We start from the raw sequence: 17,245 nt of genomic DNA, 5'->3' as shown, positions 1-17,245 counted from the left end.
TTTTAGAAATGCAGATTTGGTAATCCATTCAAGACAGGATATTTTGAACAAAGGTAGAATGGTAGGATTAGCCCTCACTCAAGACCCAAACCAGGACAAGGCCATTAAGACACAATAGGAATTGCCCACAGAATACAAGCCTCTTCATTACATTATCACCCTTCAAGTTTCAACCAAACTTAACTCGGACAACCTCAGCTATGACTCCTGCATAGCCCATAGGAGTCTGACAGCAACCAGTAGAATACATGCTTTTGCCACAGGAACAGGAAGCTCAAGTTCAAAGCCCAAGAGAGGATATAAACAACTCTCTCTCTACTTCATGTGGTCAGCTGCCCAGGACCTCAAACCCATGTGGTCCTGTCAATCAATAAACCATCTTTCCAATCAGCCTCCATGTTTCCTTTCTCCCCACTTGGAACTGAATCAGATGGATATTTCTTCCAACATTAGTGAAGATAGCAAACAGATAAAAACATATCTCTGAATCTTTTTAAATTAGGTGAAATAAAGCAAGCTTGGCCTAGGAAGGAAGGGATTGTTGTGTAAAAGGGCTTTGGGCTCTAGGTAAAATTCTTGGCTCAGAATTTATAGACACATTCTGTTGTTTCATCCTAAGCGTGTGTATGCTGTACCTGGTTTTGTTTACGTGATTTAACAACTGGACACTGTTGATTCCTGCATAGATGTCCCATAATAAAAGATGGATTAATTTCTTGAAATGCTTGTATAGTTATATTGCAATAGTTGAAGCATTGCTTCCAAATGCAAATATTTTTTGTTCTCTTATTATTCAGAGGCAATAAACAAAAAGAAATTAAGCAAATGTATTATTACTCAGAATGTTCCACCTAAAGAACTTTTTATTTTATATTTACTTATTCATATCCCAACACTGTCATTTTTATAAATAACTCAAGGCAGCAAACATGTAGTCAGTAAATAACTCAAGGCAACAAACAGGTAGTCAGTGACTAACAACCACAATTGGGCCCAGAACATCTGTTACTGAAGCAGTCATTAAATGAGTTGCACCCAATTTTACAATCATTTTTGCCATGGTTAACTGTATCACAGTTAAGTAAATCCACCTTCTCCCATTGACTTTGTCATAAATTGGCTAAGAAAGTTGCAAATAATGATCACGTGATCTCAGGATGCTGCTGCCATTGTAAATATATGCCAATTGACAAGTGCCTGAATTTTCATGAGGTGATCCTGGGGATGCTGTGATGGTTGTAAGCACAAGGTCTGGTCATAATTTTTTTCAGTGCCATTGTAAATTAGAATGGTCATTAAATGAATGGTTCTAAGTTAAGACTATCTGTATCTAATACTGCTTCCTCCTATTTGCCACAACTAGACTGTGAGGTGATTGGGTTGAGAGAGACTGACTAGCCACCTAACTAGCTTTCATGCCCAAGGCAGGACTAGAACCTAGAACTCACAGTCTCCTGGTTTCTAGCCTGGTGTCTTAACCACTAAATCAAGCTGCTTCTGCAAGTCCAAGAACATAGGGCCTTACTTCATACATGCTATATTTGTTCATGTTAAGTTGTTATATTTTAGATTTAGCACTGTTATACTGACTTAGATCGTGAGAAAAACTGTTGTCAAAGCAGAACATCAGAATGCTAGATGTGATGGGTACGTTAACATAGGATTACCTATGTTAACGTACCGTACTATCACATCTAGCATCTAGATTACTAGTCGATATATACTTCATCTCACTGGACAGCATTCTGCGAGTCTGTTTTCCAAAGCCATGTGAGGCAACTGTAGCTGAAACCTATCATTCTATATCCTATATAGAATGATATCCCTATATCCCATCATGGCATATAGCATACTGTGCTATTTATAGAGACTAAAGTGAAATGAATGACTTGTCTAAAGAAAATCTGAGAGAATTAGAGAGAGTAAGATGATGTTTCCTTTTGGTTTTGGATATACTTCCAATTCAGAATAGGAAAGCTCTGGTGCTAGAACAAGTGTGGATGATGAACAGCCCTGCACCTGGTAGTAACTTCCTTCTAGTGCAAAGGGATGGGGAAAAATTGCAATCACAGCTCTAGCTTCTTCCTATCTATGGAAACAGTAAGGGTGTACTTTTCACACATGGCTTCTCAATTTTGGCTTTTTGTAAAAACATGATCTAGTGCAATACACGGGTGTCAAACTCGTGGCGTCATGTTGCCATATTGCGACGTTTTACCCTTTTGTGGAGCTGGGGTGTGCGTGGCCTGCACCTGATGCATCTGGCCTGCAGGCCGCCTGTTTTGACACCTCTGGTGTAATATATCATGAGCTGTTGGTGTTCATCTGGGGTTGTATTTACCTACTTTTAAGAACTGCTAAGGACCAGATGATTTTTACTATGTCCTCATACATAAAGCCATGGAACTCAGAGGCTTTCTTTTTCACATGACTGTATGTTAAATTATTGCAATTCATTACAGAATTCTTGAGCAAAATATTAGAAAAATGCCTCAGCTAGTACTGTGGATTGCTTATGAAATATTTAATAGTATTGACCTACTAGTATGCAGGCATCTGGTTGCTAACGGTACTACTAAACTATTTATTATAATTTTCAGTGTTGAATGTTATCTATACCTAGATATACATTGCATACACAAAATTTTCCTACCCTGTTCCAACTAGATCCCATTAATCCCATATATTCTTATGTTTTTTTAAAAATAATTCTATTATATTTCTGTAAGCAATTTTTCTCTAAATACATTTATATGCTCAGGTTTATCATAGTAATAATTACACTATATTTGGCAAACATTTACAAACTCTATTTCTGTATTTTATCAAGTTATGCCAAGAACACTTTGTTCATAGTCAGTTAAAGTGAATTTTTGAATGTATGTATGCAAAAGAAAACAAAGAACAGAGGAAAACTAAGTACTGCAAACTTTAAACTAAACCAAAGACCAGTTGTATTGAAAACAGCAATGCGATTCTATGCATGCCCACATAGAAACTGTGCAGGTAATCCTCAATTTACAACTACAATGAAGCCTAACATTTCTGTTAATGCCCCATTTAATGACCTTTCTTGCCACAGTTGTTAAATGAATCACTGTAAATGTTAAGGTAGTGACACAGTTAAGTGAATCTGACATCCCCATTGATTTTCCTTGTCAGATTGCAAAAGGTGATCACATGACCCTGGGACACTGCAACCATCAAAAATATGAGTCAGTTGCCAAGCATCTGAATTTTGATCATGTGATCATTGGGATGCTGCAACGGTTGTAAGTGTGAAAACCGGTCATAAGTCATTTTTTTTCAGTACTAATGTAACTCTGCAAGGTCACTAAATGAACAGTTGTATGTTGAGGGTTACCTGTATTAAGGCAAAAGGATCTGTTTTTAAGTCACAGTACAAACGCACCACATACATTCAGAAAGTTTAGCTGTATTTCTTAAAAATACAAAGAACATTTTAATATAGTCAGCCTATTCAAATTAAACTTTAAAAGTCCTTGCAAGTAGATTTCCATTTGCAAAAATATTTTCATTATAACTTAACAGACTTTAAAAAGAGCTGACACTACAAAATTTAAAGGCCATAGGGAAAAAAAGTCCATAACCAGTTCATATTATCATTTTTTTGTGTCTATAATTTAAAACAATATGACAAGTTATGCTTTTTCCTCAATTTTTTGAAGTAAATATTCCATTTGTAAATTTAGATTTGGTTGTCCTTTTCTAGTCCTTTTACTTAATATTTTGTATGTTTCCATTTTCTTCTGTTTATAAAGTTTTTGAGCTTTCTCTCTTTCTTCTCTTCTTTTTTTGGCTGTCTGAAATAAAAGAAACTAGAATCATTAACACACGTACTTATTTCATTTCTTTAGAGTTATTTCATACTATGCATGCTGCATCAATCTTAGCAACTATATACTGTATATAACAAAAAAGAGCATACATTCTGAATGCTCTTCTCATTTTACTCACAAGACAGAGCATGCAAGTATTGACATAAGTTTCTTCTACTGATGAAACATAAACATACGCTTTTAAGACTATATAAGACATACTCAAGAGATCAACATTATTGAAATCAGTAAATAACTGCCTATATAAAACTTAAAACCAAACCAAGATATATAGCCCTAAAACCAATGACTTTATTTAAAAGTTACATACTTCTTTTTTCTCGTTTCGTTCAGTCTTTATTTTTTCATAATCCTCATTTGCTTTCTGGTTTGAAGTTTTTGCTTTAGGTTTTCTCTGAATCACATTGGTCCTGTGTTAAACAAGAATACTGGCAATTAAAATATAACTTTGGTTAAGCAGAACTATATTCTCTAAGCAGTTGGAAACTTGATTCAATGACTGAAAACTGTGGAATGGATGAATGGCAAAGATCTTTAGATTATTATTTTTGTTAACAGCACTAGAAATAATTTTATCATTGGTCTCTGGGGAACAAATGGTGAAGTAAAAATGGCTTGCTAAAAGCAGAGCTAATGATTGTAGAATGAAGAGCCGGCAAATAGACTGGCTCTTTATAATATCTCTTGGGAGCATGAGATTGCTCAAGAGTACTCTAGGCAATTGCTTTTTGCAAGGAAACCAAAGACACCAGTCTGTAGCAGGTATCCATGGGTGATGAGGGAATCTTGCTCAAACCACGGTTGATACCTTTTAAAAGGTCACTGGCTTTACATACTTCCTTTTCTAATCACTTTCACAAATTGTTAACTGCTTTTCAATTATTAGGAACTTTTGGATCAACAAATCTGGGTGAATTTTCTCCAAGTCTTAGCACTGGAAGTTTTAAATATAAGTTAAATGACTTTTTTTCAATAAACAGCAAAGAAATGATTATAACTTTGATTTTGGAAAGTTACAAATAGACTAAGGGTCCAGATAAACTTGAAATAAGATTTTGGAATTACTTATACAAATCCTCTGTGGAAAATATTTTTGTTTTAAATTCTTTAAAAACAATAGAATGGAATATACTCTAGAAGGATTGTATTAAAGAACAATTATAAATTCAGAATGAAAAAGATTGCTAGGAAATATAAAGTTGATTATTTGAGCAAGATTAAAATAGCTGTTGTTCTACCAACCCTTAATAGACTTTTGCTGAAATCAGAACTGAATGACAAGGCTTTAAAGATTTGTTTATAGGTAAGAGATGGTATATTCGAAAATAAGATAATTTATTTTATTTTAAGAGGCGATGAGTAACTAAAATTGTTTATACTTGTGATGAAGTCATTACTTTATATATTTTTCTTTATTATATTCTTATTTTTCTTTCTTTTCTATTTATCTCTATTTGTATTTCTTTTCTGCACTTTCAATTTTGGTTTATTTTATTTTTCAGTTTGTATTATTTTTATTGTTGCAATTGTAATTTTTAATAACATTACTATAAAGAAACCATTTTACTACTAAGAACACTAGCATTCTTACTCTGAAATTACAGTCTCCTTCTCTTTAAGTATTACTGGTTTATGTTTAGGTTTCTGATGTTTCCGAAGCATTTCCTCTTCAGCTAAGTAAAGATGTTTCAGATGTTCTGGATAATCTTCAGTATACCCAACATTCTTCTGAGGATTCACATGTCTTTCCTTTTTAAGTAACTTTTTGTAGGCACGTTGAATCTTTTGTTTTCTCCAAATGGCAAAGCCTTGACCTAAAAGTATAGGACAAAAAGATTACTTATTTTTAATGAATGTATTTCTTTTATAACATGTACTCACCAATCTGATATTTAAAACTGAAATTCTATTACTATACCAATCTGTATCTATAGTGATTAATTGGTTACAAAGTGTACACCTTGAGATGGGACAAGATTCAAGGATTCATATTACGATACCCCTTTATCTGTTCCATCTGTAAATTCAATGTGAGTTGAAGCTCTAACAAATAGAGCTTTAGCTAAGTCAGCAGTCCCAAAATTTCTGGCTCTGCAGACTGGCAGTGGCAGGCAGGGGGAAGGGGATGGTTTTGCTTGCCACTTGTGCAAATGGAGCTTTGTGCACTTGTCCACCTCTTGTGCGGCTCAGTACTCAACAGGCTGCGGACTGGGGGTTGGGGACTCCTGGCTAAGTTATATATATATATAAAAACTGCTAGTCATATGAAAAAGTAAAGCCCATGTAAAGTTTTTCCTTTAACATATGATAATCAAATCATATTTATTCAAATAGAATATAACTGTCTTCCTCTGTGGCTGTTCTTTCCCTCATTAATTTCCTCATCAGTAAAGTGATTTTTTTTAATGTAATAGGGATTCTTTGCATGTGTGTGTGTGTGAGCGCACATACACTCAGAATTATCTATTTTATGTAACCTTGTGGTTCTTGCTCTTTCTTGGGATGCAAGACATCACCAAATCACTGTAATAGGCAGCGGTGGGTTTCAATTTTTTTTACTACTGGTTCTGTGGGCGTGGCATGGCTTGGTGGGCATGGCAGGGGAAGGCTACTGTAAAATCTCCATTCCCACCCCACTCCAGGGGAAGGTTACTGCAAAATCCCCATTTCCTCTCAATCAGCTGGGACTCGGGAGGCAGAGAATAGATGGGGGCCTGGCCAGTCAGCATTTTTACTACCGGTTCTCTGAACTGCTCAAAATTTCCGCTACCGGTTCTCCAGAACTGGTCAGAACCTGCTGAAACCCACTTCTGGTAATAGGTTAGTCTTGTATTAATAAAACGATCTCCCAACTATTGATATTACTTTTTTGCCACAATAATAAAAATACAGAAGCGATATATTCTCTTCCAGGTTAGGCGTCCTTAATTTCAGTCTGGCCCGTTTCTGCTTTCTTTTGAGACCAGTCAAGATCGGCTACCTTTGTTACCTAGCTTGGCGCCACGGAAAAAAGTAAGAGAGCAAGAGACCATACTGCAGAGAAACCATAACATCTTTTCCCCTTTGGCTCGCCCAGCGCGGCGAAGTCCATACCCTCCTGGAGGCTTCCCCTAAACGGACGCGCGTCCCATCGCCGGGGCTGCTTCCGACTCAGACCAGCCGGATCTTTTTCTTTTCCTCCTTTGCTATTGAAGCTTTGAGTCGCTCTATTCTTCCCAACTGGCGCCATCATGCAATCTATTCGATTTTGTCGCACGTTGCGTATGTCATCAATAGGTGTCACCGTCGTCTTTTCAGCCTCAGGGGTATCCGATTGGGAACAACGTAGATATGGCTTCGCTCGGCACTTGATTCACTTTGCCTGGGAAGAAAGGTGGGGGGGGAAAGGAGGAGGCGAAAACCAGCCCCATCGATGCTTGAGCTATCGGTACTCCATCCCAGCGTTTTCTCTTCGGTGATTGGCTCGCCGTTTCTGTGCGGGGCTCACCATGTCGAGGTGTCCTCGGGAGCCCTCGCCGGCCGCCTCCCGAGAGAATCACCCTTTGCCTCCGGAGCCTTCCGCGGAGACAGTAACCGAGCGACTACGGGCAGTCGCAGAGTTCCTCCGGTGGGGACTTCCGCTGTGTCAGATCCACACGGTGGAGTTCTACACCAGGGGGCTCTGGGAGAAGTTCGTAGCTCTCCCTCCCGAGACGGTGCTGGGCGCGCTAAGCGGAGACAGGTTGCAGCATCTCCTCCTGGAAGAGCCGACTCCGCAGCGCCCCTTAGAGGACGTCGCCGGTAAGAGCCACCATCTGGAAAGGCCGCCGACGCTGGCTTTTCAGCTCTTCGAGTAGAACTCTGCCCTCTCCAGCCTCTTGCGACTGTTGCCGCCAACTTCATCGTTTCTTTCTTCGCCGTCTGGAATCAGGATGTGCTTGCTCGGTCGACGAAGATTGGATGAAAATGTTACTGCTGTCACAACGTTCATCCTTTAGTGCAGGGGTCTCCACCCTTGGCAACTTTTAAGACTTGTGGACTTCAACTCCCACAGTTCCTCAGCCAGCAAAGCTGGCTGAGGAACTCTGGGAGTTGAAGTCCACAAGTCTTAAAGTTGCCAAGGTTGGAGACCCCTGCTTTAGTGCAGTATTTTTCAACCTTGGCAACTTTAAAAGGCGGGCCTGAATTGCCCTCGTTGCCCAGGTTGAACAAGATTGCTTTGGCGAACTCTGGAGATTCCCTGGGCAATCTATCTCCCCCCCCCCCACCATCCTTTTCCTCCCTCTTCCTCAGCCCTTAGACCTGCTTAGTTTCAGAATGCCCTCAGTAATAATTCATACAGTTCCTTTTCCTCAACCCAGAGTGCATTACAAGCTATTCACATAATACATTGAATAGAATAAGAATAAGGACTAGACTAGACGAATAGAATAGAATAGAATAGAATAGAATAGAATAGAATAATAGGATAGAATAGAATTGAGTAGAGTAGAATAGAATAGAATAGAATAGAATAGAATAGAATAGAATAGAATTCTTTATTGGCCAAGTGTGATTGGACACACAAGGAATTTGTCTTTGGTGTATATGCTCTCAGTGTACATAAGGAGAATAAAATACATTCATCAAAAATAAAAAGATATTTTTATTTCACTTGGTGATGGTCAAGATTACTAATACGCTATCAAATCGTACTAGGAGACAAATAAAAACAATATAAATTGAAAGATACAAGCAATGTGGTTATAGTAATAAGTGGGAAGAGATAGATACTAGTAAGGAAGAGAAGAATAATAGTAATACAGTATTAGTACATTATTTGATAGTGTTGTGGGAATTAATTGTTAAGCAGAGTGATTACATTCGGGGAAAAACTGTCCTTGGTGTGCAGTGCCCTATAGTGTTGTTTTGAGGGTAGAAGTTGAAACAGTTTTATGTCCAGGATGTGGACATTATATGAGTAGATATTTTCACAGCCCACTTTTTGACTTGTGCAGTATACAGGTCCTCAATGGAAGGCAGGTTGGTAGCAATTGTTTTTTCTGCTGAAAAACGACGCTTTCTGAGGCAGACTTATGGGCACTGTTGGAGGAAATCTTTGGGCCAGTCGCTTGTTCTCAGTCCTACCCATCTCAGATGATTATGGTTGTCGGGAAAATAGGAGGAATCAGCTTTATGTGTCTTGTCTTGAGATGAAAAAAAAAATAAAGGGAATACATAAATTAATACACATAAATAAGAGCTAATACTTCATGATACTCTCTCTGCTTTATTTAGCGTATTAGTATTGTTTGCAATTCAGGAACTGATCTTCGGCTCTTCCAAGCTTCTGGAAAGTATTTTAGGTTTTAAATATTACTGAGATAGTTTGATTTCTCTTTGAATGGTATTGATAATTTTATCTAATTGATTTATGTTAATTGTTGAAGCCAACACTTTTTTCTCTTTTTACAGCTGAAAAATAAAACATTTCCATATCATTAAGAGATTATTATCAGTATGGTTCCTAGATTAGATTTCAGTTTTAGTCTAGAAGGTGTTATAGATAGTAGGTTTCTGTTGTGTGTTGAATCCAAAAGGAAAAATGGGTTTGGTTTAATTGCAGATTAAGAACAGATGCTTTAAGTTAGCCTATTTCGGGTACCTGGATTAAAAAGTTTTGCTTTGAGATACCTTGTTTCATCCATTATTATAAACTCTTTCCTGTTCTTTCCACACAGATAACTCTGGATTTTACAACATTTTTTGTAAAAATACTCAGAGGCTGATTAATATCCAGGCTTTTGTATTAGCTGCTAAATACTATTCAATGCCAAATCTTGGAGTATGCACCTCATTAGAACAGATACTCGAAGCAATGGACAGAAAACAGCAATCCAGTAAGTTAATGTTATATTGTTTTTAATATCTGCAAAACTTTTTCTTTAAAATTCAGTTATTAGGAGCCATGGTGGCATAGTGGTTAGAATGCACTTTTGCAGGCTAATTCTGCCAATTGTCAGCAATTCAAACCTCATTGGGTCAAGGTTGACTCGACCTTTCATCCTTCTGAGGTCGGTAAAATGAGGACAGAGATTGTTGGACGCAATATGTTGACTCTTCCAAATCAAATCCCGCCTTAGCCATGAGAGTGAGTTGAGTGACTTTGGGCCAGTCATTCTCTCTCAGCCCAACCCACCTCACAGGGTTGTTGTGGAGAAAATAGGAGGAGGAAGGAGTATTAAGTCTTTTTGCCACCATGAGTTATTCTTTTCAATTTCAAATCTTTATTGTCAGTGCACAACATATGTACAATGAGATTGGTTGAGCTCCCTCAATCAAACAGACAGACAGAATAAGAGCTGTTTCTGAATCACATGGATTTTCAGCTTGTGGTTTCCATGTGAAGTAGTTTTAATGCCTGATTAAAGAAACAGTTTTCCTTATTTTGGAAAGAATTTCCTTTTCCCAAAAATATTCAATATTCCCTGAATATTCTTGCTCTAAGCAAGTACAGAAATATTTTGCATATACTTCAAATGGGAGGGAACAATCTCAGCACTTGGATCATTCTGTTTCTTTTGCCTCTGTTTTCTTCCTGGCTCTCCAATGACCTTCCCTTACATAGGACAAAAGGAACAATATGGTATTTATATGAGTTGACATCTGTTTGATTGTTCTAGTATATAAAGGCAAATCAAGCGATGATATGTAATTTTATCTCTGGACTGGCTCACAAATAGATTTTAAACATGACATTTGTGAGCCTGCATTATTATTTAAGATCTTTGGAAACTTTTGTCAGAAAGTCAGAATCAGAAACCATTGCATAGCAAATATATTGTAATATTGGTTCAGAGCATTTTTACTTACCAGTATTTATTGGAGCATAGCCATAGTTTGTAAATAAGGTGCACATATAACAATATTTTAGTAATATACGTTTCCCCAAACTCTTAAGCTAAATGTGTATTTCTTTTTGATCAGAGGTAGAAATGAAAACAGATAATTTTATGAATGATAAGAAATCACATGAAGTAAAACTGATGTCCGATTTAGTAGATGGCATTGCAAAATATTATGGCTTAAACCAGGTAAGAATTTTTATTTCTTTATCCCTTTGGGATTGGGTTGAATTCCTTTCAAAGGCTTGGATGTGCTAGAGGAGATGCTATTGCCTGTTGAGGAAGATTATAATATCAAATTAGACTTTGTTCTAGGTTTGCTTTTCTCCATTTAAGAAGCCCAATTAAAGAGTCAGAAGCTAGAAATGGGATATGTTTTTATTAAATGTGAATTGAATTTAAATTAAACTAAAGAAAATTATATTTGGCTTAATTTTCTGTGGTTATGAAGGAAGTTAAGATAAAGAGTAAATATAAGTGTGTTTCTATGTATAGGCTGTCTTCATTTAACAACCACAGTTGGAGCCAGCAGCTTGGTCATTCAGCAGTGTGGTTGCTAATTGAAACCATGACTGTGTGGATGATCTTGCTTCAGCTTTCCTTTGCGTTATAGACCTGCAAAGGTTATAAATGTGAAGATTGATATCAAAGTACCTTTTTCATCATTGTCATAACTGAATGATCACTGTCTGAGGCAGTCACAATTTCTTTAATTTTACTAATTACTGTTTTTGTTTTAATAAACTGTGAAGGGCATCTTTATATTAGATTTTTTTTAGTCCTTCTTATAAGAATATGCCAAATGTAAACAGCTTTGATCTGTAAAATGAAGTACACTGTTTATAGCAATAGTAATCTCAAGGGTGCTTTCTAAAAGTTTCTAATTCAGCAAAAGAATTTATACTATCCTTAGCTTTATCTTTCTACTCAGACTGTACAATGGTATATGATTAGATGATAAAAATTAAACCTCATACAATAGCACTATTTTGCTTTTCTGATTTCTGTGTGAAAGATGACTGTAATCATCTTTAGCACAATTGGGTAGGTCTGAAATGCAACATAATCCAATCAGCTGATGAGGAAAAACCTTGATAAAAATAATGTTTCATTCTTCTTGTGCATATGCTCTACTGAACATATTTCAAATCACATTTAAGAATATCAGCAGAAACCCCAGTTAAAATACGCTTCAAATACAATAGAATATATTTAGGATGTAAGAAAGGTTTGTTAAATCAAAACCATCTTTACCAAGTGGCAAAAAAACCCTCCCTAGAATAAGATCCATTGGGGCTTTACTAGTAAAGTATTTCATAATACAGATAGTCCTCGACTTACAACAGTTCATTTAGTGACCGTTCGAAGTTACAATGGCATTGAAAAAAATAAATTATGACAATTTTTCATATTTACGACCATTTCAGCATGCCATGGTCACATGATCAAAATTCAGACATTTGGCAACTGATTCGTTTTTATGATGGTTGCATTGTCCCAGTGTCATAAGATTTCCTTTTTGCAACTTTTTGACAAACAAAGTCAATGGGGAAGCCAGATTCACTTAACAACCTTATTACCAATTTAACTACTGCAATGATTTGCTTAACAAACATGGCAAGAAAAGTTGTAAAGTAGGGCAAAACTCACTTAACAAATGTCTTACTTAGCAACATAAATTCTGAGCTCAATTGTGGTTGTAAATCGAGAACTTCCTGTACTGTGCATGCGGTGGCAGTTCTGAATGTTTAAAGGAGATGGATAATAATTTGTCTTTCTGCAACCAAAAATGAGATTTGATTGTTAAGAAACCTTTTGTAGCATATAGGATTGACATTGTCCTTGGTTGGTTCTGCCTATCAATCAAGCAATGACTGATAATTAGTTGTGTACACAACACATGGCAAGAAATCAGAAGAAAAGTTCTTGAATAATTGCTGTGGTAAAGGAAATTAGAATATTTTGGACATGTGAGGCGACACCCAGAAAAATATGGCATACTTCATGTACTCCTCCAGGGAAAGATTGAAGGCAAATGAGGTCCAGGCAGAAGAAAAACCTCATGGCTTCAAAATCTAAGGAACTGGTTTGGACAAAACTCAGCAGCACTTTTTCGTGCGGCTGTTGATAAAAATAGGATCGCTAACATGATCGCCAACGTCCAATGACGGATATGGCACAAGAAGAAGAAGAAGAAAGGAAATGCCTCTAGACCTAGGCCTAATAATGTGCAGTCATAGCAGGCTAAGAAGCATAAAGCTCATTTTAATATATAAGATCTATAGAAAGAACGGAGAAAATATTTGGCTTCAGTGAATCCAATCATATCCAGAGATTATTTATATAGCCTGGAATTGGGGTAGAACAAATCGCATGTCAATATGATGCATATCAGCTTGCTCCATTCTAAAGGTCAGCTCATGATAGGCCATGGAAATGCTAAGGGGCTGTTAGTCATCTCATATTTCACAAATTGTTAGCTCTGACATGTTTCTCATCTACATCTCAGTCATGCCTAGTATGTTTGAATTTGTAAAAATGCTTTATTAACAGGCTTCTTGTTGACCAATCCACAGAAATTTTTAACAATAAAAGCAAATATACATGTCCCATTGTGCCTATTACAGGAAAAAAGAAATAGTCTGCAATAAAATTTTATGTTGCTTTTTTTGCTCTGAAATTGATCAATACTTTAATCATTTTTAAGAGCTGAATGTAGCAAAAATATACACAATTACTGTTGGCACCTATGTCATAAAGTTTATTTTGTCTCTGTTGGAGATAATAATATTTTTGGTAGATTTTACCTATTTTAACAAGGAAGTACTTGTTAAAAGGCATATGAGTTTTCTCTCTTTTCTAAGCCCTTTGTTTCTAAGATAAAACTTCAGTAGGGCTACTAGATTTGGACCACAAAACTAGATTTTTAAAAAATCAAAAATTTGACCAGGAGGTCACAAACTCAGTATATTCCACCTCTGTCCCACATGTTTAACAGAAAATTGCCTTTACTAATTCGCAAAACTTTAAAAGTGAACGGGCCAATCTGACCTTAGGAACAAGCTGTAACAGAGGGCTGGGACAGTTATCAAGGCCAGTTTTAAACTTTTACCTCTCTAGCTGCACACTGGGGTTGCATTTTGACTATGCTTTTTGGGAGGAGGGGCTCATGTACAGAATGGGCAGATTCCAGTTGGAGAAGATGATTCTGCAGATAAAAATTCAAATCATAAAATACTTAACCAGCACTTTGATACGTACCCAGAAATTTATTTTTGGCCAGTGCGGTGTCTACAATACAGGTGATAATCTGCCTGAAACAGCTCTTACTTACTGAATTGGCTTTTGCATTTTGCATTAATTTTAATTTTTGAATACCTTGCTGAAGCAGTCCCAAGTAAAATGCATTACAGCAATCCAAACATGAGATAAAAAGAGCATCCAATGATAGTCACCGAAAGTGGGGAAAGATTTTCCTAGCCACACTTTTAGCTTGCTGTTCAAGAAGGAAGTCTTGAGTTCAGAAGAACCTTCAGGTTACAAATCTGCTTCTTCAGGGGGAGAGAGATCCCATCTAAAGGAAGAGAAAGATGGTTTTGTGATAAAAGAAAAACAATTCATCTTGTTGGGATTATTTTTTATTTCATCCAGTAATTTATAGCCTCCTAGGTCAGGTAGTGGAAAAATTCAATTGAGTATCATCATCCTGCTGATGATTACCTATCCCTAATTGATGGATGATCTCTTCCTATGGTTTTATATAAATATTAAAATCATGGAATGAAAACTCATCTGTCAGAGTGACCAGAAGCTCAGTCTCCTTGCTGATGCAAGGAGCACTGATGCAACAAGAAATGGAACTACTATAACATAAGTACCTTTAATGTCCAATATCTGTGATCAGTCCAGAAGAATACTCTATTCATCTCATGTTGCAAGTCTTCCACGAAAATGATCAACAGAGTTTTTGACCCATGCCCAGATATGAAGCCTGACTTGGCTTCCATTTTTCACCATTGACTTATCATTTCCCGTGGTCAGATAAACAAGATTCTGTAGTTTATGTTGCTGGCTTGTTCCCATAAAATGCAAAAAAGGATTAAAAATATGAATGCAGGGGGCTCATTTATAGTTTATTAATATAAAGTCTTATCATCCAAACCAGGGGTGGGTTCTAAACTTTTTTACTACTGGTTCTGTGGGCGTGGTTTATTTTGTGGGTGTGGCTTGATGGTCAATTGACAATTATTTAGGATTTAGCAGGCTTTTAACTGCTTGCAGACCTGTACCGATCCCATTTATTTTTGCAGACACTTTTCTACTCATGTATTTTTGTAGGCATTGGTCTACCCATTTATTTTTGCAGGCACTGATCTACTCATGTATTTTTGCAGGCACTGGTCTACTCATGTATTTTTGCAGGCACTGATCTACTCATCTATTTTTGCAGGGATTGGTCTACTCATTTGTTTTCTTTTAACACTGATCAGCTGTAGGGCGGCCCTTTGAAGCCCCGGCAAGAGTTTAAACAGTTTTTTTCCCTCTAGCCATCAGCTGGGACTCAGGAGGCAGCAATAGATTGGGGGTGGGCCAAATAAAAGGTAAGAATAACGCGGGGGGGTGGGGTGGGGGGCAGAACTGGTTCGGTGACGTCATATTTTCACCGCTACCGGCTCAGCGGAACCGGGAGGAACCCACCACTGATCCAAATATTGCCATCTGTTAAAAATAACTGCACTTTTTTTTCTTATAATTTTCAGGATAAATTTATGCTAAGTTTTAGAAGGGGTATCTGCTACTTTTAAAAAATTCTTATTATTTACATTCTAGGTAATTGACCTGGGTTCTGGAAAAGGTTACCTGAGCTCTTTCTTGTCATTGCAATATAATCTAAAGGTTTATGGAATTGATTCTTCAAACACAAACACCCATGGAGCTAATGAAAGAAACAGGAAATTAAAAAAACACTGGACAGCCTATCAAAGACGTGCAGAAGCAAATGTCAGAGATCCGACATTGAAAGAAACCAAGAAAAGTGCAGAACAAGATAAGGAAAAATATAACGCAAACACCAGTGAAAAGTGGTTAAGAACTAATAAAAGTCTACAGAACCAGGTCCAAGTGGCTGTTTCAGATGCTCTTGGTATTGAATCAGCTGAAATTAGCCCAGATCCTAATACAGGCATTACTAAAAATCAGTATGAACTCAAGCCTGAGGTTCGGGTACAACTCATTGAGAACAATATACCAGAAAACGTATTTCTAGATATTCTGCCTACTGATGCTGTAGAAGTGGATTGTTCATCCAGACGTAATTGCAGAGAGCTCTGTGAAGAAGAGAAAGAACAAAGGAAGGTGGCCTCTTTGAAAGCCAAAGCCAGCCGGTCAAAGGAGACCAACATTTATTTTCCGTTGACATCGTTCATAACTGCAGAAACAGAGCTACGTGATATTGTTGGAGATCTGGAGGTTATTTATTCTTGTTTCAACTTTTTAATCTGATTTTGGAGTCTGAATTGAATTAAGACTGCTTTTCTGTAAGAGCTTAGAGGATACAAGATAAAATGTATTTACAGGAATACCATTGTTCCTAAAAAGTGGCATAGTAAACTTGCATTTATATATAACGTTACAATTACATTACTATATTATATGCTATATGTGTTATAACAATTGGGCACTTGAGACAATTTGAAGTTATGACAGAATTCCCAAAATGTACTTACAACCCAGTTCTGATGCTGGCACTCCTTCCCCATCCCTGCAGTCACATAATTGCATTTTGGGCACTTGGTAACCAGCTCAGTTACAATATTCCATGTTCATGTGATGTGATTTACATTTTTTGCCAGAAAGTTCATACAAATTTTAATTATTTCATATTAATAACAATTGTAGCACAATATACACAATGTATACACAATTAAATCTTGTATAGATTATTCTAATTTAATTATGAAGTAGGGGGAGGGAGACAATGGGAAGAGGTAATGCTTGAATGCAATTCAATTTATCAATTTATCATGACAAAAAAAAATTGCAAATTAAGATATGTAATCGAACAATGAACATAACAAACAAATTTTACCAGTGCTGTGTTTGCAAAAATTGTATATAGCAAATCCCTTGCTTCAGATTCTTGCATTTTAGATATATTGTGAAGTCAGTTTAACAACATTTGGAAAGATGATTACAAAATCAAGATGATTACAAAATCATTACCACCTAATTAATAGAACTCAACAGATTATAGCTAGTTCCTCTCTGCCAGCTAAAACCTTCTATCATCAGGAGGAGAACTTTTTGTTCTATCACATTCTTCCATGCTATATGCTAATCTAACAGTTTTAGATTATCAAGTTTTAGTATGTAAAGCATGCATTTAAGATGGAGTGAATCTGCATATCAAAAGTAATACAGGCAGTCCTCATTTAGCAATTACAATGGGAACTAGTATGTCTGTTGTTAAATGAAGGTTGATAAATTGTAAACATGACTGTGACTGTACTTTCCTTTTTCTCA

The 17,245-nt window shown here is 36.6% G+C and overlaps 2 protein-coding genes across 2 annotated transcripts in view; one reads left to right on the top strand and one right to left on the bottom strand.

The window, feature by feature from the left end:
* Window positions 1-830: 830 nt before the first annotated feature.
* Window positions 831-7,228, bottom strand: CCDC59 (coiled-coil domain containing 59). The gene is made up of 4 exons (XM_034403698.3): window positions 6,954-7,228; window positions 5,452-5,674; window positions 4,171-4,270; window positions 831-3,824 (listed from the first exon to the last, which is right to left on the bottom strand). The coding sequence occupies exons 1-4, from the start codon at window positions 7,090-7,092 to the stop codon at window positions 3,663-3,665; spliced, it is 624 nt and encodes a 207-aa protein (XP_034259589.1). The 5' UTR covers window positions 7,093-7,228; the 3' UTR covers window positions 831-3,662.
* A 106-nt stretch (window positions 7,229-7,334) lies between these two features.
* METTL25 (methyltransferase like 25) overlaps window positions 7,335-17,245 on the top strand; it is a 32,631-nt gene continuing 22,720 nt past the window's right edge. Inside the window, exons 1-4 of the mRNA XM_034403697.3 lie at window positions 7,335-7,640; window positions 9,560-9,718; window positions 10,806-10,912; window positions 15,554-16,192. Of these exons, the coding sequence (XP_034259588.2) occupies window positions 7,349-7,640; window positions 9,560-9,718; window positions 10,806-10,912; window positions 15,554-16,192 (1,197 nt within the window). The 5' untranslated portion in view covers window positions 7,335-7,348. The remainder of the gene's footprint in view (window positions 7,641-9,559; window positions 9,719-10,805; window positions 10,913-15,553; window positions 16,193-17,245) is intronic.

Source organism: Pantherophis guttatus, chromosome 7 (assembly GCF_059756535.1).
Source record: "Pantherophis guttatus breed Tessera chromosome 7, ASM5975653v1, whole genome shotgun sequence".
NCBI classification, from domain to species: Eukaryota; Metazoa; Chordata; class Lepidosauria; order Squamata; family Colubridae; genus Pantherophis; species Pantherophis guttatus.
This window is presented reverse-complemented; position numbering and strand designations above follow the sequence as displayed.